The sequence below is a fragment of the Emydura macquarii genome, unplaced genomic scaffold (assembly GCF_026122565.2).
Source record: "Emydura macquarii macquarii isolate MOO-44397 ecotype Brisbane River unplaced genomic scaffold, CSIRO-AGI_Emac_v2 contig_2834, whole genome shotgun sequence".
NCBI classification, from domain to species: Eukaryota; Metazoa; Chordata; order Testudines; family Chelidae; genus Emydura; species Emydura macquarii.
This window is the reverse complement of record NW_027132971.1, coordinates 3,238,935-3,258,983: the sequence shown is the minus strand read 5'-3', so window position 1 is coordinate 3,258,983 and position 20,049 is coordinate 3,238,935. Positions and strand designations below refer to the sequence as shown.

At 40.0% G+C, this 20,049-nt stretch overlaps 2 protein-coding genes across 3 annotated transcripts in view; both read left to right on the top strand.

The window, feature by feature from the left end:
- Positions 1 to 1,893: 1,893 nt before the first annotated feature.
- On the top strand, positions 1,894 to 5,944 carry NDUFC1 (NADH:ubiquinone oxidoreductase subunit C1). The gene is made up of 4 exons (XM_067567966.1): positions 1,894 to 2,051; positions 3,710 to 3,813; positions 4,780 to 4,868; positions 5,799 to 5,944. Coding segments are annotated over exons 1-4 (255 nt in total). The 5' UTR covers positions 1,894 to 1,990; the 3' UTR covers positions 5,800 to 5,944.
- Positions 5,945 to 10,286: 4,342 nt separating this feature from the next.
- The window catches only part of MGARP (mitochondria localized glutamic acid rich protein), a 39,240-nt gene continuing 29,477 nt past the window's right edge, over positions 10,287 to 20,049 (top strand). Inside the window, exons 1-3 of one of the 2 annotated variants that reach the window (XR_010923652.1) lie at positions 10,287 to 10,564; positions 13,482 to 13,585; positions 14,791 to 14,896. Coding sequence is in view for 1 of the 2 variants with exons in the window: in XM_067567994.1 (XP_067424095.1) it covers positions 10,363 to 10,564; positions 13,482 to 13,585; positions 14,791 to 14,896 (412 nt within the window). In the remaining variant the exon portion in view is untranslated. The remainder of the gene's footprint in view (positions 10,565 to 13,481; positions 13,586 to 14,790; positions 14,897 to 20,049) is intronic. The other variant, XM_067567994.1, reaches the window with a different exon arrangement.

The following is a 20,049-nucleotide window of genomic DNA, read 5'->3' as shown; positions in this document are numbered from 1 at the left end:
TATGTCTACACTGCAATTAGATGTCTGTGGCTGGCCCATGCTAGCTGACTTGGGCTAAAGGGTTGTTTAATTGCAATGTAGATATTTGGGCTCAGGCTGCAGCCTGAACTCTGAGACCCTCCCAGCCACCTTGCAGGGTCCTAGAGCCTGAGATGCAGCCTGAGCTCAAATGTCTACACCACAGTTAAACAGCCCTTTAGCCCAAGCCCCATGAGACTGAGTCAGCTGGAATAGGCCAGCCACAAGTATCTAATTGCAGCGTAGACATACGCTCAGAGTTCAGACAACATGAAGAGTCCCAGTTTCTCTTTGTTAGGAATTTGTATCCCCTTTCAACTTAGAAGCCAAGTTCATGAGATGAATTCATGTGTAGGCAGCTCCCTTTCCTGGAGGGAGTTGGGAATGCAATCAACAAGATCTCTTTGGTGCTATGCAATGCCTCATTTGCTTTCAATGGGACATCTTGTGTGTGCAGGATAAACACTTTGTTTTCATTAATGCTTCTTTTCCTGTTTGGTGAGTTACTCAATTACAGAGGTTTACAATGCAAACACTCAGTATGACTTTATATACTGTGGGATATAGATATTAGAAGTAGAACGAATACATGTAGCATCCTACTAGCATTCAATAAAATCTAAACACTAAATACTTTCTTACAACACTAATATCTTTCTTAACCATATTAACCCACAGGTAATGTTTTCCAACTATGCATTTGTCAGTGTTCATTGAGGGCCTGGCCCTTGGCGTGAGCTGGCACCTGGTCTTCCAGTGTCACATATACCATGAATAGTCCCATTGATTTTGATAGGATTACTCCTGGTAGTAAGCACATGTATAAGTATTTGCAGGGTTGGGGCCCATGTGAATCATTCTCATATACTGATGCATGTTTATTAAAAATCTTGGAATTCACCACACAAAACAATTAGCTCACTATGAGTTACAGTTGCTAAACAGCATATTCCACAGAACAATAAAAAGCAAGGAGATGTGCAGGTAAGTCCTTCAACACCCCATCTATCCTCCATCTGTTTGTGATTTTTCCCCCTCAAGTACCTCCTTTGCACCATAAGTGCTGCCACAGTTTCAATTTTGTCACGAGTACATGATATTTGGTGTTTTCCTAAAGCCTCTGCTCCTAGAGCCATGAAATTATGGAGTCTCACCTTTCCAAAAACAACAATGAACTAAGCCTAAATTTATAGCCTTCCTGGCTGCAAAACTTGAAAATGTGATTCCTAAAAGCCTAAAAAAAGGCAAATAAAAAGAACCCCAAATTTAATATTTTAAAATGTCATGATTTTAAAATCAATCTTAGATTTTTGGGGGCCTAATTTATGACTTGTGAATGCTTGGGTTTGGCGCTGCTGAACCTTCTCATTGGATGGTTAATTCAGTCAATGTGCCCATTTCTAATTGAAGGTTTCAAGTGGAGAGATACAGAAGAAAATGAAAATGTTGGGGGATGGGCAAAGAGGGTGGTTAGAGGATGAGGCTTATAAAAGAAGGCAAACAAATGAGGCTGATTTAAAACCGAGCAGGCGATGAGTTAAAGGAGATACTCAGGATTACGAAGGTTGCAGTGGACACTCCCTCTGCTTTGAATGGCAGATGAAAGAAAGGGTAGACAACGGGGACAATCAATGCAAGTGTATACGGTGAACAGCCAACCCGGGGCTTTCCCGCGGGCAGGTTCTGGGGGGACCCGCCCACCTTGGGACCGCAGGGCGCCCGGGCAGCCCATGCCATGAGGGGCGGGGTCGGCAGGGTGTTGCTCAGGCAGAGGGCGGGGAAGTGAGGGCCCCAGGAGACGGACGCGCGGGGGTGGGGCGAACTGGCCTCCCGCTTCCTCGGGCTGTGTCAGGTCCCCTCTGCCCAGCAGGGGGAGCCCTCCGCGCCCACAGCTCCTCGTTCCAGCCCCGGCTCAGGCCCTGCGCTGCGCCTGCGCCTCGGTGCAGAGAACAGACTGAGCTGGGCCGGGAAGATGGCGCCGCCGCTGGGACTGGCGAAGCGGCTCTTCCTGGCGTCCGGGAGCCTGAACCAGAGTGAGTGCGCGCGGACTCCGCCCTGCCGCGGCGGGGGGGTGTTAAATGCCCCCCTCCCCCGAGGGCCAAGGGCCCCGGCCCCAGCAGCGGCCGGCCATGTCCCCCGCCGTCTCCGCGGGGAGAGCTGGCGGCCCCCCGGCTTGGCGGCGCTGTGAGTGACCTTCGGCGACAGCCTGCCGCTGCGCGCCCTTGGCCCGGCCCGGCCCGGCCCGGGCGGGGAGGGGATGAGGCTGGCAGGGTTGCTGGGCCGGGTCCCTCATTTGCTGCCTTGTGCCCTTATCGGCCTCCGCAGAGGACGGCCGCGTTGCCTGAGTGTCGGCAAGGGCCGACGGGCGCTGCTACCCATTAACGGGGTTTGCACGGTGGGTGCTGTCTCGCGACGTGAGATTTGTCCTGGGTTTATCATACAATTGCCCTTTACTGCCTTGGAAGGCAGGTGATCGGCCCTGGGGGAAGAAGAGTTGTGTTTTTTTTCTGGTCCCCCAGTAACTGGGTCTTTGGGAGAGATTTGGAGAGGGACCGCACTGACGGGATTTGCCCCTCACATTCTGCGCCTGTAGTTTCAGTGTCCATCTGTTAACAGAGCCCCTTTGTTAAATGGGGCTAGCTGAGGCCAACTGTGGACACAAGCAAACAAATGGTCTGGTCTGACTCCTTTTCTCTGGTGCCTCTAAATCCCATAGAAATTGTATACCAACTCATTGTCACCCTGTTCCCCTTCTTCACTCACACCTTGGAACAGAGAGAGAGGTAAATCCTACCCTGATTTTGCCTTCAACCTCTTACTGCCATCTATGGGTGGTCTCAGGTTAGCAATACTGCCTATCGTAGTAGGATTAAATTTTTAAAATATTTTTATTTTTGCATATACCATTTATAATAAGAGTAAAATCCCTATCGTAATCCCCCTTTAAACTGCAGCATACTTAAGGTGCTTTGAGAAAATTGGATGAGAGAAGTTATAACAAATTACTGATTAACTTTACTATTTTGTTGAGCACCAATCATCATAGCAATGAGGCATTTCTGTAGAAATGTGAAGTATTATTGCCTGTATTACATGGGGCTGTTTTTATGTCATATCCAAAACTGTCTCCAGGAAGGTTTTCTTTGTTGTCACCCTTTACTGTAGCCAAGTTTTATTACTTTTATCATCAAAGATAATTGGTTAACTTCTCCCTGAATATATTAAACTGCTTCCCTTTGGAAATGCACATCTCACTCTTGTTGCACTTTTACTTTTTGACTCTTTAAGTCCTGATTAAATAATCTTCACCATAATTAAGACTTTTTTCCTTTCTCTACTTTGTGAAGATTAGACGTAATAGTGTGATGATATATATAGGAAGGACTTCTAAAGTGGAACAACTGATTGAGTAAAATACAATAGGGTGCAATCCTGCATTAGAAGTGAGATGGAAATAGGTAATTTTGTAAGAATTGTGCTGTCATTCCTGCGTCTCATCCTTTCCATGTTGAATCCCTGTGCTCAATGAATGATCATTGCAAAAGTGAGATGGAAGACCTTTTATACCAGTAATATAGTTTGTCAAAAATCTTTTATAATAGAGATCAGATAAGATTGTCATGAGTTGATTTGATAATCCAAATAGACTTGACAGAAACTAATGTGTATGTGTGAAATTTGTATATTTTAGCATCGATTCGTTCTGCATTCATTGCAAGAAAACCTGACCATACAAAACCACACTGGTTAAATGTTGGACTCTGTTTTGGCAGCACTATAGCTCTCTGGGTCCTAGTAAGTATTCTCACATTGTTATGTTATACTTAACTATTCACTAATTAAATCTTATGACAGTGGCTACTGTTAAGAGAAGGTTATATGAATACCTAATAATTTGCTGTAATGGATACTGAAAGTAACTGAAGAAAATGTCAAGATGTAAGAAATACACACAGATCAAATATGTCTCTCTGAAGCCCCAGGTAGTCTCTAGTATTCCTTTAAAAGCTAGAGATTCGTGAAGCTATTCCTCTTTGAGACAACTTTCCAAACAACCAGACACTGAAGAATTAATTGTCTACAGATCTACCAACTTCTCTCCCAGACAAAGGGGCTGGGGAGGCATGTATGTATGCATATATATATGTGGGGGTGTTTAACAGTATGTTCTTTTCTACTCTAGGAAAAACTAGAAATGTTTTAGGGAGGGGCCATAATGAAACCTATATTTGTTCTTTTGAATATATTGGATATATAATTACAATTTTATGACCCATGAGATTCATTTTTTTGCTAGTTTAAAGCTTCATCCTGTCAACAATCAAGGCTCCATTGTGCAAGGCACTGTGCAAATGCTTAAATACAATTTCTCTTCCTGAGAGACCTCATGGTTTAGGATAAGGACCAGATGAAGCAGGTGGAGGGAGGAAGTAATAACTGTAAAATGAACATGTTATGCAGAATAAGTGGCAGTCAAAGGAACATTTCACTGTTCCCACTTATCTGTTATCCTGTTTGTAACAGTGGCCAGCACAAGATGCTGCTGAGGAAGGTGTAAGAAATTTCCCTGTGGTAGTAGTGAGATAATCTTTCCTCCCAGGGAGTCTCCTCCTAACTTTGAGTTGTCCAACACTGGCTTACATCCTAAAACAGAAGATTTTCTCTCTTCCAAAACTTACTTGAATTTATTTTTATAATAATGCTGGTTTCAGCTTGCTGCTTCTGCAAATGGCTTTTTTAAATCATACTGTCATCTTCTAGCTTTTCAAGCAACATAATGACGATGTAATAGAATACGAAAGGAGAAAAGAAGCAAGGGAGAAACGTGATGCATGTACAGGATGTTCATAGTAAGTGTACAAATACAGACTGGTAATATATAGATAAGCTTTTCTAAAAAGAGAGAAACTCCTGCAAAGTGGTTAATGGCTTCACTTGACAATTAAACAATGGGATTTGGCTCTTTCTCTTCCTCTTCTTACCATGTGTCCTACTCCTTACTCCTATTTCCCCCTTTCCTTAACTCAACCCCTGGTTAAAAATTAAAAAAAAAAAAAAAAGTCCAATACATATAGTAACCAATGTGCCAATTCAGCACTGTATTCATTTATGTGTATATTTTATCACCATTCCCAAGCCTTTGTTTGGCTTTTGACTATAAGCCCACCAAAGCTTGAATTCTCTTTTTTCATGTGTGTGTCTGTATGTTTGTAAATGTCCAGGACAATGGGGCCTTGAGATCTATGGACAGTACCATAATATATGTTTTGATAATAAGGTGTTTCAAGGAGTTGCTCAGCTTATTGCAGGATCAGGCTCATAATGGAAATCAATATTTCTTCAATTTCATATATCAGAATATTCCTGTGCATTCTATTTTATATACTCTGTTTACACAGATGATACCAAAACTCTAAATCAATGCTTTGAAGTGGGCCACTTGATTTTTTTAAATAGAAAGGTAGTAGCCCTCATAATGCACATCAGATAAGGCTATTTCCCTCATCTTCTATGTTTAAATGTAATTTATTTACTTTATTGTTAGTACAAAACACACCATTAACTGATTGACAGTTATGGGTTCAGAGGCAATTAATATGCAGTTTTAAAAAGCACTTTATATTGGCAAACCCTACAGTTGATGGTCACTTTCTCTTCAATTTCCTATAAATGTCTCTACTGTTCAGTTAAAAATGGAACAAACACAGAAAACTTTTCATCACACTTACTGAATGTATTTCATTTTCAATGTCAATCTTACAAGTATGTTTTTTTCTTAGGTTGAAGATGCTCTTAGAAGCAATTGAATGATAGTTGTAATCCACAAGGAAATGATGAACATAGTGTATCAGAAGATATCTGAATATTTATCAATTCCCAATGTTTTGTATAGAACACTGTGAAATAAACAGCAACGAATATGGAAGAAGGTTGTTGAATCTATTTTCTTACAGTACATATTTTATTCTGAAGACCAGCAGAAAGTGTGTTCAACTGATACGTCATCTTTGCATAAAATCAGTGTTACTGTTTCACATTAATAATTTTTCATTTTTAACAAATTATTGTGTTTTGAGATTAGCTCAGTTATTCTGGAAGGTAACCTATATTACGAAAAGGAGGTGAAATAGAAAGTTCTCTGCATTTTTATACGTAGCAAATTGCTGAAGTCATTAACTATATCATTTCAGTCACTAACCTTTAAACATAGAAAATAAACCATACGACTTATGTAAGTGATGGGGATTCACGTAGAAAAAGTGATTCAAGCTTTGTGAAAGAAGAGTACTAACAAAGTTGCAATCTGTATATAAATGCTAAACTGTGCATTTCTGGGTTTTTACTTTGTGAACATCGCAAGAAGAAATTATTTTCAAAGTACAAGTCTTGTTTGATATTCCACTTGGCCTTGGAAGAGTTGCTTCAGGAGCTACCTCAACTCAGGTTGACACATCTGCATGCAAACTTGATGTAGTTCCTAGAATACTACTGGGCTTCTCCAATCCTGTCTATTCTGCAAGACACGCTCTCGATCCATTTGCCCTATAACAAAGATGTAGACCTTCATTCAGCTAGGAGAGAAAAAGTCAGCCTTTCTAGGGCTTTTTGAGAAATGCTGTGTAAATTCCAGAAATGCTGTCATGTCATGAAATATGGAATTAAGGGTTAGTCTTAACTTTGAAGTTAGGCTGATCTGCCCTACATCCCCTGTTTTAGAAGTGCTCTTTTGAGAGTCACAGAAGCAGAGTTAAGTCTTCAACAATTGTGTAGGGGAGGAAAGGGAGCTGATGATTTTTTTTTTTTTACACTAATTTTTTGGAAACGGATTACAACCAGTGTTTATCTTGAATCATAAAGTTTCAAATACACACACTAAAACAAGCTCTTAAATTAAAAGTTTAATAGAGTAAAAAGAAATGTACTATCATGGTTTTTCCCCTTCATGAGTATATGTAGCACCTGTTCAAGTCCTGAAATTTCATATGAAAGTCAATATGAACTCCGACATGTATCTATGAGCAGTATTTGGGCTATAAAACATATGGCTGAGAGATGCTGTTATGGTAGATTGCTAGTTTTATGTCTTGAGGTTGGATAATAAACTGCAATTCCATTCTTACAAATTAACTCTTAGTGATAGGCACTACCTTTGTCTGCAGAGATTCAGTAGCCTTTTTGCTCCACGTGTGTCCATTCATGACAAGCTAATCAAAGTGTTGATAAGGCAGAAATCTTGAGGCTTTCTCAAATGTAGATGTGATTATAACAAGCGTCTTCCCAGGCTGGGCTTAATAGTAGTTTAGGATTGTTTCCTGCAGCTAGTTTGTCATTGTCCATTATGTATTTGCTTGTCATTACTGATTCCATATGTGGTGGTATGATTCATCTTTTCTGTGGTCTTAGTTTACAGCAAAGAAAAAGGAGAGGACTCCAGAACTCACCCTGAAACTTCATTGGTCATGCATCTTTATTGTTAACATACCTTTGTACCTTTCCCCTTTCAGCCTCTCTCTTAATAACAAGGCAGGTTGTGGTTTAAGCAGTTGACTTCATGACTTATACTAAGTCTTTGTCTACACTATATTTTGAAACAGCCAGTGAGAATTAGGCCTTTGCGTGAGGAAATTGGCTAGCATAACTATTCTGGAATAAAGCCCCCTGTGGACACTATAGGGAATAAGTGATTTTATTTTCAAATAATTTGCTCAGAGTAATTTTTCTGATATATAATATAGTTAAATGTTCCCACAGTCCAGTTTTTGCTGTTGTAAAACAGATTTTCATCATACATAGAGTAATACTTAAATAGACATAAATGACTTTCACCCCTTTATTTGTGTCTACCCCTAAAAATACCACATGTTCCCTGAGATATGATGGTGAATCCGAAGTCTTAAACTTATATTAGCTCATCTGCAATTGTTAACCTGTTTTTGCATTAAATGATTAAACATTTCAAGACCTTTAAATACATATGTAAGATAATGGTTTCCTCCCATTTAGAGGCTGCTTTAAAAGGGTAAAAAGTTATTTTTGAGTTATTTTTTGTTTTGAAAAGCTTATGATGTATAAAAAAGGCATGAAAGGATTTTTTCTTTAAAAGAAAGAAGAGTGGAGTTGTGGTTTCTACTTGACTTTTCATGATTGTTTTAAGTCTTCTTTCCCTTTGATGACTAAGGTATTGTCTTTATTAGAAAAATTACGGTAGTGTAACTAGATCATTTTTAATGTATCTATTATGCTGGTGCAAAAGCTTAGTATAATACCTAGATTTTATACATTGCTTTACATAGTATCCTCGCCATTTTACAGATGGGAAAACTGGGGCAGAAAGGTGATGTAATTTGCCCAAGTTCACCTAGAAGGCCGATGGCAGAGTAGGGAATAGAACCTAGCTCCAGGGTCTCAGTCATCTAATCCACTGAACCATGCTCCTCTAGATCGATGTAATTTAAACTAGTTAAGTGCATCTATATTAAGGGTTTGAATGAATGTAACTAGATAGATTTTAAATCTATCTGATTATACCAGTGCATACACCTAATCTAATCCAGACCTAAAAATTGCAATGGAAGCACTTGAAGGAGCAAGGATGCTTAGTCTCAGAGAAAGTGTTTCTCCTAGCTGTTTGAGTTAAATAGGGATTAACATCAAAAAATTAAGCAGACTGAATTAAAATAATTCCCCCTTTCAACTAATCAGGTTTTTATTTCCCTTAAACCCGTGCTGGCATAAACCTACTATTTTTGCAGTCATCCACCAATGATTGAATTGCTGTTGAAGGAACAAACCTTTTTGGGAATGTGGAAAGGGCTTTAAGCTTGCTTGATTAATCACAAAGCAGCAAAGGCTACAGAGCTATTTTGTTTCCTTTGCAGGTTATAAAGGACCTGATCCTGTGGTCCTTATTGCTGTGAGAAGGTCAACCCTACTAAAGATTCTAGGAACTCATTTATAATCATCCAAATAGTCTCTGTGTCTTTATCTGATTGAAAGAAGCAGGGAACTAAACAGCCCCATGAACCAGCAGCTGTTATCCTGCTGTTCTTAACATTCCATGAATCTGCCAAGTCCCAAATTTGGGACACAATATATGACAGACATGCAATATAATACTTACGCATGAAATTTAAAATACTGTGGAAGTCTTTACTAAAATAACTTTATTTTTTATGTAATTTTTCTATAATTAGCACAGTAGATTTTTGTGAAATGTAGGAAGTTGGGACTAAACTGAGGAAAAGTGGGGAAACAGGATTCTCTAGTGAAAAATCTTCAAGTGAAATTCCCACTTGGGCCATCCAGAAGGGCGGCTGAATCAACTCTTAAAACTGGCCCTCACATGTCTTTCAGAGTTCACAGAAGCCTGGCCTAGCAGAGGTTAATCTGTATGCATTCTGGAGCCATAGATCTTCTGGAGCATGTGCTATTCCTTTTAACTAGGCAGCAGTATCGGTCCCCATACTTAAAGTTACAGAAATAAATTTCCAGATACTTAGCTTCTGTGGAAGGTGTGGAGGTCTTATAGGTTGACCACCAGGGTTAAGAATTGTCAGCATGGGCTCCAGCTTGAAGTTCTGCTGTGACAATATTTATCGCAGGGGTAGTCAATAGGCAGACCAGGGGCCAAATCTAGACCAACCTGATGCTTTTGAACTGAGTGTGAAATCTTTATGTATCATTTTAATATTTTTTCTGGCATCTGGACCTTTATATCTTGACCAAGAAAAGTAGACCTTGACAAAAATAATTGATTACCCCTGGCTTAGCTGAGTGAACATGGTACTGCTCAACCTAGTATGGCTTAAATAGCAATCAGAGGGTGGGGCAATATGGTGTTTTGTTTCTCTAGCAGTGCCTGCAACAAATGGTAGCAGAGAATTAAAATAATAAAGTGAGATAAAAGCTCGAAAGCCTGCAACCTCCTTCTTCATAACGAGAGCCCATATGGGTTTCAGGCGTCCTGTAGTCCTGTCTTTTAAATCAGCCAGCCTCTACCACCAAAAACCTTCATCACAAACGTGGCAGAGCCGTGTGTGCTGAAGGGGGTGTGGGCGTATTAGACAGATTTACACCTTTCTTTAAACCTCTAATCACAACAGCCCTCTATTTATGCTAAATGGCTCCGCAAGGAGGGATCTCCCAGTCTTCCCGGGAAAGGTAGGTCTGCAAGGTCCGCGGCTCGTGACTCAGCCGCCTTGGGTCATTTCACGGACAGCAGAGAAGAGGAGGAAGGACAGAAGGGAGGGATACTGGGCTGTGGCTGGAGCGCCCCGGCCAGGCTGGGGCTAGGAGGAGGAGGGTGGTGAGTGGGCGGGGTCAGTCCCCTCGCCCCTCCCACTCATGCGCTGCGGCGCCGGCCGGGGGCGGGATCGCTGCTCCTTCCCTAGCTCAATCCAGCAGCTTCGCTTAGCAGCCGGGCTAGCTCCACAGTCCGCACAGCCGCTCCGTGCAGCCACCATGTACTTCTGCGGGGCTGCGTGGCAGACACTAGCCGCTCGCTTGGCCACGGTTTCCTCCACCGCCACCCTTCTGAGAAGCTCTGGTAAGAGAAAGGCAGCCGGGGAGCCGAGCGCAGCGTGCCAGGGGCGCGCCCGGGCTGAGCCGCTGGGTAGGTTTGGGGTCGAGGTCAGCCGGCTGCAGGCTGGGGGCCGGCTCCCCGAGGTGATCTGCAGCCCGAGGCTGGGCTGGGAAACGAAATCGCGCGGGTGAAGGGCGCCCTGCACGTGCCTCTCCGCCTGGTGTTGCAATGCCCTGGGAGAGGAGAAGTGAAGGTCACCGGTGGGGAACGGAGCCCAGCGGCGGGTAAATTACGGCTCAGCCCCGTGCTCCTGCAGGTCCTTCCGCAGAGGAGGGATGCCAGCCAGAGGCAGGGACCCAGCAGGCCTGGAAGCTGGTCCTTTAACACCCTTAGGTGTCGCCCGGCTCTCCCTCTTTGCCCGCCCGGGAGAAGGTGTCATTCGGTGCTGAGCTGCCGGGTGCCGCTGAGGTTTATTTCTCTGTCAGGCTGAACACTGGCGCGGGTGGGATATCGTTTGCGGAAGAGGAAAAGGGGGCAGGGTGTCTACAAAAATGCCACCTGAGCCGTGGGCGCGTGTTGTGCAATTGGAGCCGGCCGGGCTACAGGGATCCTGCCTGCAACTAGCAGACGCACGTACGAGGAGATCGCAAACCAGGTCCAGTGATTTGGGTGGCTGGATTGGAATAACGAGCGGGCACAATGTTTTCATGCCGCTCAGCACCGAAGCCTGCTGCCTCCGTCCATGTCATTTGTTACGCCTGAACATGTAGCTGCATGGCAATAAGCTGTGTGTTTATCTGAGTGTATGTACTTATCGGTTAGGCTATAGTTGGGCCTTCTAACCTTATCTTCCCCCTCTGTATGTTTCGAAAGTCCAGGTAGTGTTATCTTAAAAGAACAAAACCTGTTTTAATTTTTTTTAAAGATAATGATTAGCAACTCTGGGATGAACCTTAGTGTTTGCTTAGTGAAGGAGAATAAGCGGTAAGGATACAAATGTAAGTTTGAAGTATCTGAAGATGGTGATAGCAAAGGCTTGTACTGAAAAATACATTCCTATTGTCTTCTCTAGTTATGCCAAATATTTTGTGTACAGTAGCTGCTGTCTTTAAAAACAACTGGTCTATGGAAGATGACTAAGTCTCCATAAAAAACAAAATACATTTGTTTATTCTTGACTTTTTTCCTCTATTGCACTTTAGTGCTTTTATCTGCTGAGTAAGTGGTTGAGCTGTGTATTCCTCCACTTCACTCAACAGAAAATGCATTTACGTATTTAAAATAGAATGTTTTTTGTTGTTGTGAGTGGTTTTGTTTGTTTGTTTTTTTGTAATTTTGAATGAAAATAGTCCAAGAAGAGGCTCTGAGTAGTTTTCAAAACTGCAGCTTTTCTCTCTGAATATGACAATACAATTCAGTACGGTAGATAGCTTCAGGAAGTGTGTAAGCAATAGCAATGCCTCTCAACCATACTAAATATTTTCATCCTAACTGCATACTTTAATATAAATAACACACAAGCCACACTGAGAAGTCCTACCCACAGAACATTGCAGCAACTGCTGAGACGGTTCTTCATCAATATTTATGCAAAGTAAGAAGATCCATCAAATTCCTGCACTAAGAGAAGAGTCTGAATAGCATGTGATGAGACAAATGCTGCTAAACATAATCTGGCATTAAGATGGTAATAGCTAATTTGAGAATGAGGCCATTGACTCTTCTTACAGCCACTATACAGCTGCAGAAATGCCATAGTATAAACTGGATATATACATTTTAAATTCTAATAGACCCTGTGAGTATATGATTAAATTGCTAAGGGTTGGAGCCCATTTTGCCTCCCTACAGACCCTAGTTACAACTGCGATGACAGAATTGCTTTATGTTTAATGAGAGATCCTTCAGGAACATAACAGTATACATTATTAATTTTGGGTGCAGTTAAAATCTTCGTTAAGTCACAGTAGTATGTGGTTTTTTCTAAGCTCTGTTTGCCATTTAAACTGATGTGCAATAGAATGATTTGGGGTGTTTGTTGGAGCTACATCTGGGTGAGCATCAAACCACCAGAATGAGACAAAAACAAACCCAGCTAAGTACATTAGCTGTGCCCCATAACCAAATAAATCTTCAACCACTGATAACATGGTTTAATACCCCACCTTTCTTAACCTGTCCCAAATGCCTAAGAGACAGAGCCTTGCAGGATGTCCTAGACCAGGACTCTTGACTTGCAGGTCAACAAGTTTGACCTTTTGGGACCAAGAATATGTGAATCTAAAGCCAAGGATTCCTCTTAGAAAATGCCCAGCCAGTAGGCCTTCCTCTTTAAAGTGACAAGGCCCAGTGCCTCTGTTGATCACAACTATGGCAGAATCATGCAGGAATGGAGTCATTTTCTCACATAGGGCTTTACAGCTTAAACTAATAGCAGCCATTGCACATGATGGACCACAGGTGTATGTTCTCATTCAAATTTGCTGCCGTCAGATTGATTTTCCCGGTTCGATTGAGCGTCAGTGAAGACACGCTAAATTGATCCAGAAGTCGATCCAATAAAATCACCTCCCCAAAAACCATAGCGCCGCATCAATGGGAATGCGTTTCCTGTCGGCGCAGCGCAGACAATGTGCTAAAGGGAAGTTATGAAGTTGACGGGAGTTATGCAAGCTACACAGAGTAGTTTGCGTAACTCCTGTCGACTGCTGCAAAATTTTGCTGACAGTGTAGACCTGTCATGGTGAGATACTCCACTTAGCAAGTAGGGAGCTTCATTTATTTAGTTGAGTACTTGCTTTATTTTCTTTGTTTTTGCCAGCTGATTTTGCTTCAACTTGCTACAGATTCATTACTCTCCATATGGTTAAAAGCCTCTGTCAGGTTAGATGATATTTTCTGTTATTTTATTAGCACCTTATTTAAACATTGTTTTCTACAGCACCTCTTCGCCAAATGTCATCTGGCAGCTTCCCTGGCTCTTCTGGGGGGAACCTGATTTACTATGTGTTTGGTGGTGTGACATGTGCTGCTGGTGGATATTATGTAAGTACCTGGTGTTTTGGGAGTATATGAAAGATGATGCAGTTAACAGCAGTGGCATGTGGGTGAGATGTAACATGATCCCATGTAATCAAATGTTGACTTAAAATATGGAATCAGAGCTTCTAGGTGACTCCCTCTACACTAGGAAAATAAAATGATGGGTTTAATTTCAAGTTGGTGGGGGAAGGAGGGCAGAGGGAGGAGTGGAGGGAAATTCCTTATCCCAAAGTAAAGCTGAATTTCTCTCTTGGAGAGTCTTGAGGTGAGGAGTTCACATCAAATGGTGCTGCTCTCCTATGTCAGCAGTGAGATAATGTAAAAGAGGTGTGCAGAAACAGAGAGATCAAGATTTTTCCTCTTTCTGTGTTGTTGGCTAATTAGAAAACAGGTATAAAGATGACAGGCATGTCTGAACAAACCATGTTTGGGCTCAGTTCAAGACCAGTTCTCCTTTGAATAGATTGCTCCTTGAAAACATACTTTTTGAGGCACGGGTGTCGGACTATAACACTCACTCCTTCTAAATACTTCAGTTCTGTGAATGTGTAACATTTTCATGTTGGAGTTATGCATTTGTTATTCCACCTTTCCCAAAATCAGTTTCCCCTCCCCCTAAGCATATGAGTCTTTCAAACTTTTTTTTCTTCCATTTCATCTTGTTAAATCCTCCATTTCTCTTCTTCCACCACTAATTGCTACCTCCATAAATAACACCTTCTGGTGGGTGAATAATCTATCACTCAATGAAAGTACTGATCCAAAAATGTACTAATTTTACTGTTTTCACTAGGCTTAATTTTCTGCTTCAGGCATTTGGTTTGTAACCATTTCTACTGCTCAGTGTCAGGTATTTTTTTATTAAAGGATGACTATTGAGTCAATTGTGACCCCCAAATTTAGGGTTTATAAATTTTAAAGATTAACAGAAATATTTCCTTGTTTTTAAATATTTAACTCCAATTCCTGAACAATGAAGTATTGTGTGAATTTGAGACTGACTTTGTTTCCACTTTCCAAGAGGAAATGCAAAGTTTTAAAAACTAAAAGCTTGTATGATGAAAAATTAAAGTAGATTTTTAAAACTTTTAATAACCTAAGGTGGCCTTTCAACATAGGAAAGAGCACTTGGTTAAAGTATGTTTTTTGTTTAACTCGTTGTTAGTAGAACTGTGGAATTAAGTGCAGGTATGTAATTTTATTTTCAGGCCTACAGAACAGTCACATCGGACAAAAAGATGTACAATGAACGTATTCATGCTATTCGGGAGAGTAATGTAGCTGAGTGGAAACCAAAATCTTGGCCACCCCAGTGTAAGTTGTGGTGTTTTCTTTTTATTTTCGTTTCTATATTGTTTCTTCCAGCACACAAGAATCCTACAAGAAATGGAGCTTATTTCTAGGCTAGACAGTCAGACCTTTAGTTTATCATACTCTGTCTCCTCCACAGTCCATAGCTTTTTACTTGCCGTATGAATTTAAATCATTCTGGTGCTGTTAAAATTGCAGAGGGAAAAAAAAAAACCTTAACGAAAAGACAGTGAATCTGGTAGGTATCCCATTAGAAGAAATCCATTTGAAAGGAAATGGTTAATAGAGGAACCAGTAATAACAGATTGGGTGATAGAACTTGATGACTGAAAGCTTAATTAAACTTGACTAAATGAATAATGCTGTCAAAGACAATTCTGTCCTTTTGTTTGTTTGTGAAGCAAAATCATATCTTTGTCCTGGTCAACAGTTTGGCTCCAGGCCACACATCAGTGAATACAATTGCTGTACAGTCCCATCGCAGCAGGCTGAGGTGGGAAAATTTATTTAGGTTTTCAAACTATTGTGTATAAAACCCATTTCTTCCTCCCCTTGCCCTCCCACCTCCCAAGCATTGGTTTAATCTTAAAGTTAAACACGTTGACATAATTTAAATGTACAGCCAATCTAAGTGTACTAGAGGATCACAGAGCTCTGTTAGGTGGAGCAGAGAGATCATTAGTTCAAATACTTCTTGTTCTTTAACATTTATTGTACAGAAGTCTTTTTTTGATTAATCAGTCTAATATAGATGTAAAACTATGTTTTTCCCCTTGAGGTGTACTTTACCCTTATTTATTTGTGCTGTTTCAGATATTGGTCTATTAGTATGTGCCAGAGTTCACACAATGTGTGTTGCAACCTATCGCTACTAAAATGAAAACAAAATGGAGGGGAAATTAGGCTAAAAATGACCTGAGAGTTTTATAGAACAACAGCCCATTAAATGCAGTTCCACTATGGAAAGTGATTGTAAAATGTCATTGTAGGGATCCATATGTATATTGCTTCAATTGCCAAATCAAATGGGCTCAGTTCACAAATAAAGAGATGGCACTTAATAGCTGGTATGTGTGTTTTTGTGGCTAAAGTCTGCAGATATAGCCAAATACATATAGGGAGCAGATTTCTGGAGTAAGAAAGCACCATCTTGAAAGTACAACTTCAGAACAGAAACATACTTTAAATTGACTGCTTCTGTAAAGATTGATTTTCCCCTATTGAATTGTACTGGATTGCTATTACTTTTACGAGGGAAAGTTATATTATACTTAATTCAGTTAGTTCTAAAGTTTAAGATTAAAGGATTTTAACATTACTCTTAGAAATGATAAAATATTTATATTTCTTTCCTGTTCTTAAACAGCTGGAAATGGTAAGTTTTTTTTTTTTTAATTTCCTTTTTGGATATTAGGGATTGTTAGTTTAAATACAACAAACACACACTGACTGGGTCTTCCAAAAATGTAAGTCTTTATTTGATAAATGTGTATTTCTTCCTTTTGAGGAATTTAAAATACTTTTGTGATGAGACCAAAAAAGATGTTGCCTTTTCCTGACTGGCCTCTGCAGCACAATATTGGGATGGTTTTAGAGTAACCCTTTTCTGAAGAACCTGCTATTTGTAGACAGTCTAGTGGCAAATAGAACTTCATAAAGTAGTTAATTGGATTCTTTCTCTTTAAGGATTTGATCTTACAAAGGTGCTGAGGTTTGTGGCCCTGATCCAGCAGAGCATGCATGTGCTTAATTTTAAGCTTCAGTGTGGTCCCACTGAAATGAATGAGCCTATTTGCATGCTTAGGAGTCAGAATACTATGCACCTTGTAGGATCAAGCCTTTATTTTGTGACTATCTTCCAGATCCTTTCCTACAGCCTTTAAATCTGTACAATATAATACATCCAGGAGATGGAAGATATTAGGTATTTCACAAAGAGCTGATGTAGCAGTAAAGTGACCATCAATGGAGGATGCTCAGATACCTTCTCTTCTATTTTTTTGTCAGTTCACAGTTGTCCACTGGCCCTCCAGCCCTCTTCTTTAATGACCATGCCTATTAATAAATTAATTTACACTCTGAAACCTCTCTCCCACCTCCTTCTCAGGCTCATACTCCTGATTCTGAATGTCAGCCTTGAGGTTTTCACTTTTAATTCAGCATTTGGATAGCTCTAATCCCAATTTATTGTACAAATCTACTGTTGAATCAGCTCTCACATTTCTACCCTTTCTGTAACTTTTTTTTAATTCTTTTTCCCCTTTCATCCCCTCCAACCTCTAAAAATTCTCTTCCCGTGTTCCCTAAACTGGCTTCTGTTTCCTTCTGTTTTAGAATCCTCTAGATTAAAATTTTTACTTTCTCAAAAGCACAAATGTCTTCTGCACCCTCTTATTTTTTTCCCCTCTGTGTAGTCCTAATCCATTTATTTAGCAGTGACTCATCACAGAACAGTGCTACATTGCTTCCCTTCCCTGCCACCAGAGAATCAGTGCCCACAGCTTCTCCACCCCCCACCTCCTTTGGGTGCACTTAGTCATCATACTTATTTTTCACAGTGTTTGTTGTGGAAATATCTAATAGAACTGGTGAACCTTCTGTTCAGAAGACTGTAAAATCTAACCTTTTAAAGTTAGAAAATGCTATAGGTAGTGACTTATTTGTGAAATTTCTGATTGATTTGTTTTGGATGTTGGGGAATAATACAAAACAGTGGGCAGAGATAAACAGCACAGTCCATGCTCCTATGATACAAATAATAGCCATATTTGCTTACTATTATTAACGTAATATGGAGAAGGCAATCTCATGGCTAGAAAGACTGGAATTTACAACCAGGGAATAGATGGTTAGGTTAGATGGAAAATTTCCCTCACCTTCTCCCAGTCATTTGTCTTTCCTTTCCCATAAAGTAACCAATGTCTGAATTATTTTCCTTGCTAAATGTTTTTTTCCCAAAAATACTTAATTCTCAGAAGGCACACAGCCCTCCTAAGAAGTATTTATACAAAAGAACTACAGTATACAGCAAATAGAGGTGATTAAAAAGAGGGGGAAATATCAAATGCTTTTTTCAAGGTTTTTTTAAATTTGGTTATTTGAAAACTTGAGAAATTCCAACCAGCTCTAACAGCAAAGCTTTTAAACTCCTATTATTCTAAAAATCAAACTTCAACAAACACAGAATGTAAGAGTAGATTTTAAAGTCTCTGGGAGGAGCATGAATAAAAATAGCGGTGGAAAATCGTAGGGAATTATCTTATTGTAAAATGAATGTTTGACACAACAGAGTACACTTCATTTTTTTACCTTCTGAGTACATGTTTTTGCTTACATGTCCTCCTTTCTTATTCAAACTTGTTTTTTATCTCCTTTTTAGTGATAATTTTCTCTTAATTTAACTTTAATTGTAAAAGCTGATTCAGTCTTTCTAATCATTACTCTACTTTTACACTTTCCAGAATAAAATACAAGGGAAATCTGTCTTTCCAAACCTGAGGATGTAAAATACAAAGGGATAGTTCTTCACCATTGCATACCTCGCAGCCTACCTTGGGATGACTTTATGCCTTCTACTGTAAAACTCCACACTTGTGAGACTTAAAAAGTAATATCTTTATATTTGCAAGGCCAACCTATATTGAGCCACTGAATATATCCTGTAGAAGGCAACTTTGAGATTGTTAAGGAGCTGGCTGTTTTGAATGAATGCACTTGTATATTTGACTGTCCAATAAAGTGTACTGAATGTTGAGCTTGGCTATTACTCTGTTCTTTGTGTGATAAAGCTTAGTTTGTTGGAAAAATACTGCACCCTTAAAGGGACACAGTCAGGTAACTTGACCCTATTTAGTGTGTAGGGTTGTTTTTTTTTGTTTTTTTTTTAATTTTGTTTTTTAATCAACGGAATCAGATTTTGTTTGGATTTAAATCCAGACAATGCAGTCCTGTACTAGTGCAGGTGAACCAGGGAGTGAAACTGACTGGTCAGTTTCATTTTTTTCTCCCTTATCTGTTCTCGTTATCTTAACCGAGTGAAATGCAAAAAGTAAGCTAATGGCATATGGCCTTCCCTTTTAATCTAAAGTACTAACATTTTTAAAAACAGGATTTTTTTTAGCCTGACAATGTCTCTTTAAGCTTTTTATCTTGTCTGCCTACCTGCAACTGTTATACAACTCTTTCCAGTTCCATTCTTCACCTGGTGAATTTGGTGTGAGGGTTAACTAACAATGAACACATGGCATACTGTTTCGTTTTGTCAACTTGTGCGGTGTTTGTGCATGTGTGTGTGTGTTCTCCTTTGCATGTCCTCTTACCTTGGACTGTATTCATTTTAATGATTTTTTTTATCCCTTTTGAGCCTGAACTAGTTCATTCTCATGAGACAACACAGGGTTTCAGTGCTTCTGAACAATTTTACGCACAGAGATGCAGGCAAACCTCAAAAAGAGAGAGCTCAGGTTTGCAAACAAGAAAAAGACAGCTGTAAGCGGCTGCATGCATCTCTAGTATCTCTCGATGACCAACTATGGTTTAGTGTTTACAAACTGTTCTCTATTTTCTACACCTAGGTTTTTGTTGTTTTTGTTTCTGTCTCATGTATATTGAATTGACTTTACTTTCCTTAATTATGAATTCAACTCCTGTTGAGCTGCAACTCTGACATGGTGCTGAACTGCATAAGCGTTTCTAAGCAGAACAGTTAATGTGTTTTATTCCACATTTAGATAACTTCATCACTGGGTACAACTGGAATGTGGGCTCTGATACTTCTCCCAAAGAAGTCAATGTCCATTTTGCTATTGAGTCCTTCAATGAGAATTAATTTGGACCCATAAATCTTAAATCCTTCTGGCATGGTTTCTGGCCCACTTTGTGTGTGTGTGTTCATTCTATTATTTTCTTTGTCAGCCACTTGCTTTAAGCCATATTTTTCCTTTCCATTACAGTGAGATGGTAGTAAAGCTAAGCTAATGTTTAAAATACCATTAAACCATATTCTCAATCATTATCTAATGTGGGGACCATAATTTTGTGTTCCGTGACTTTTATATGGAAAATCTCAACCAAAAAATGAACATAGTTTTTTTCATTGTAAGTTTAAATAAGATGGTGAAAGCAATTGGTGAACTTGTTTTCATATTGCATGCATA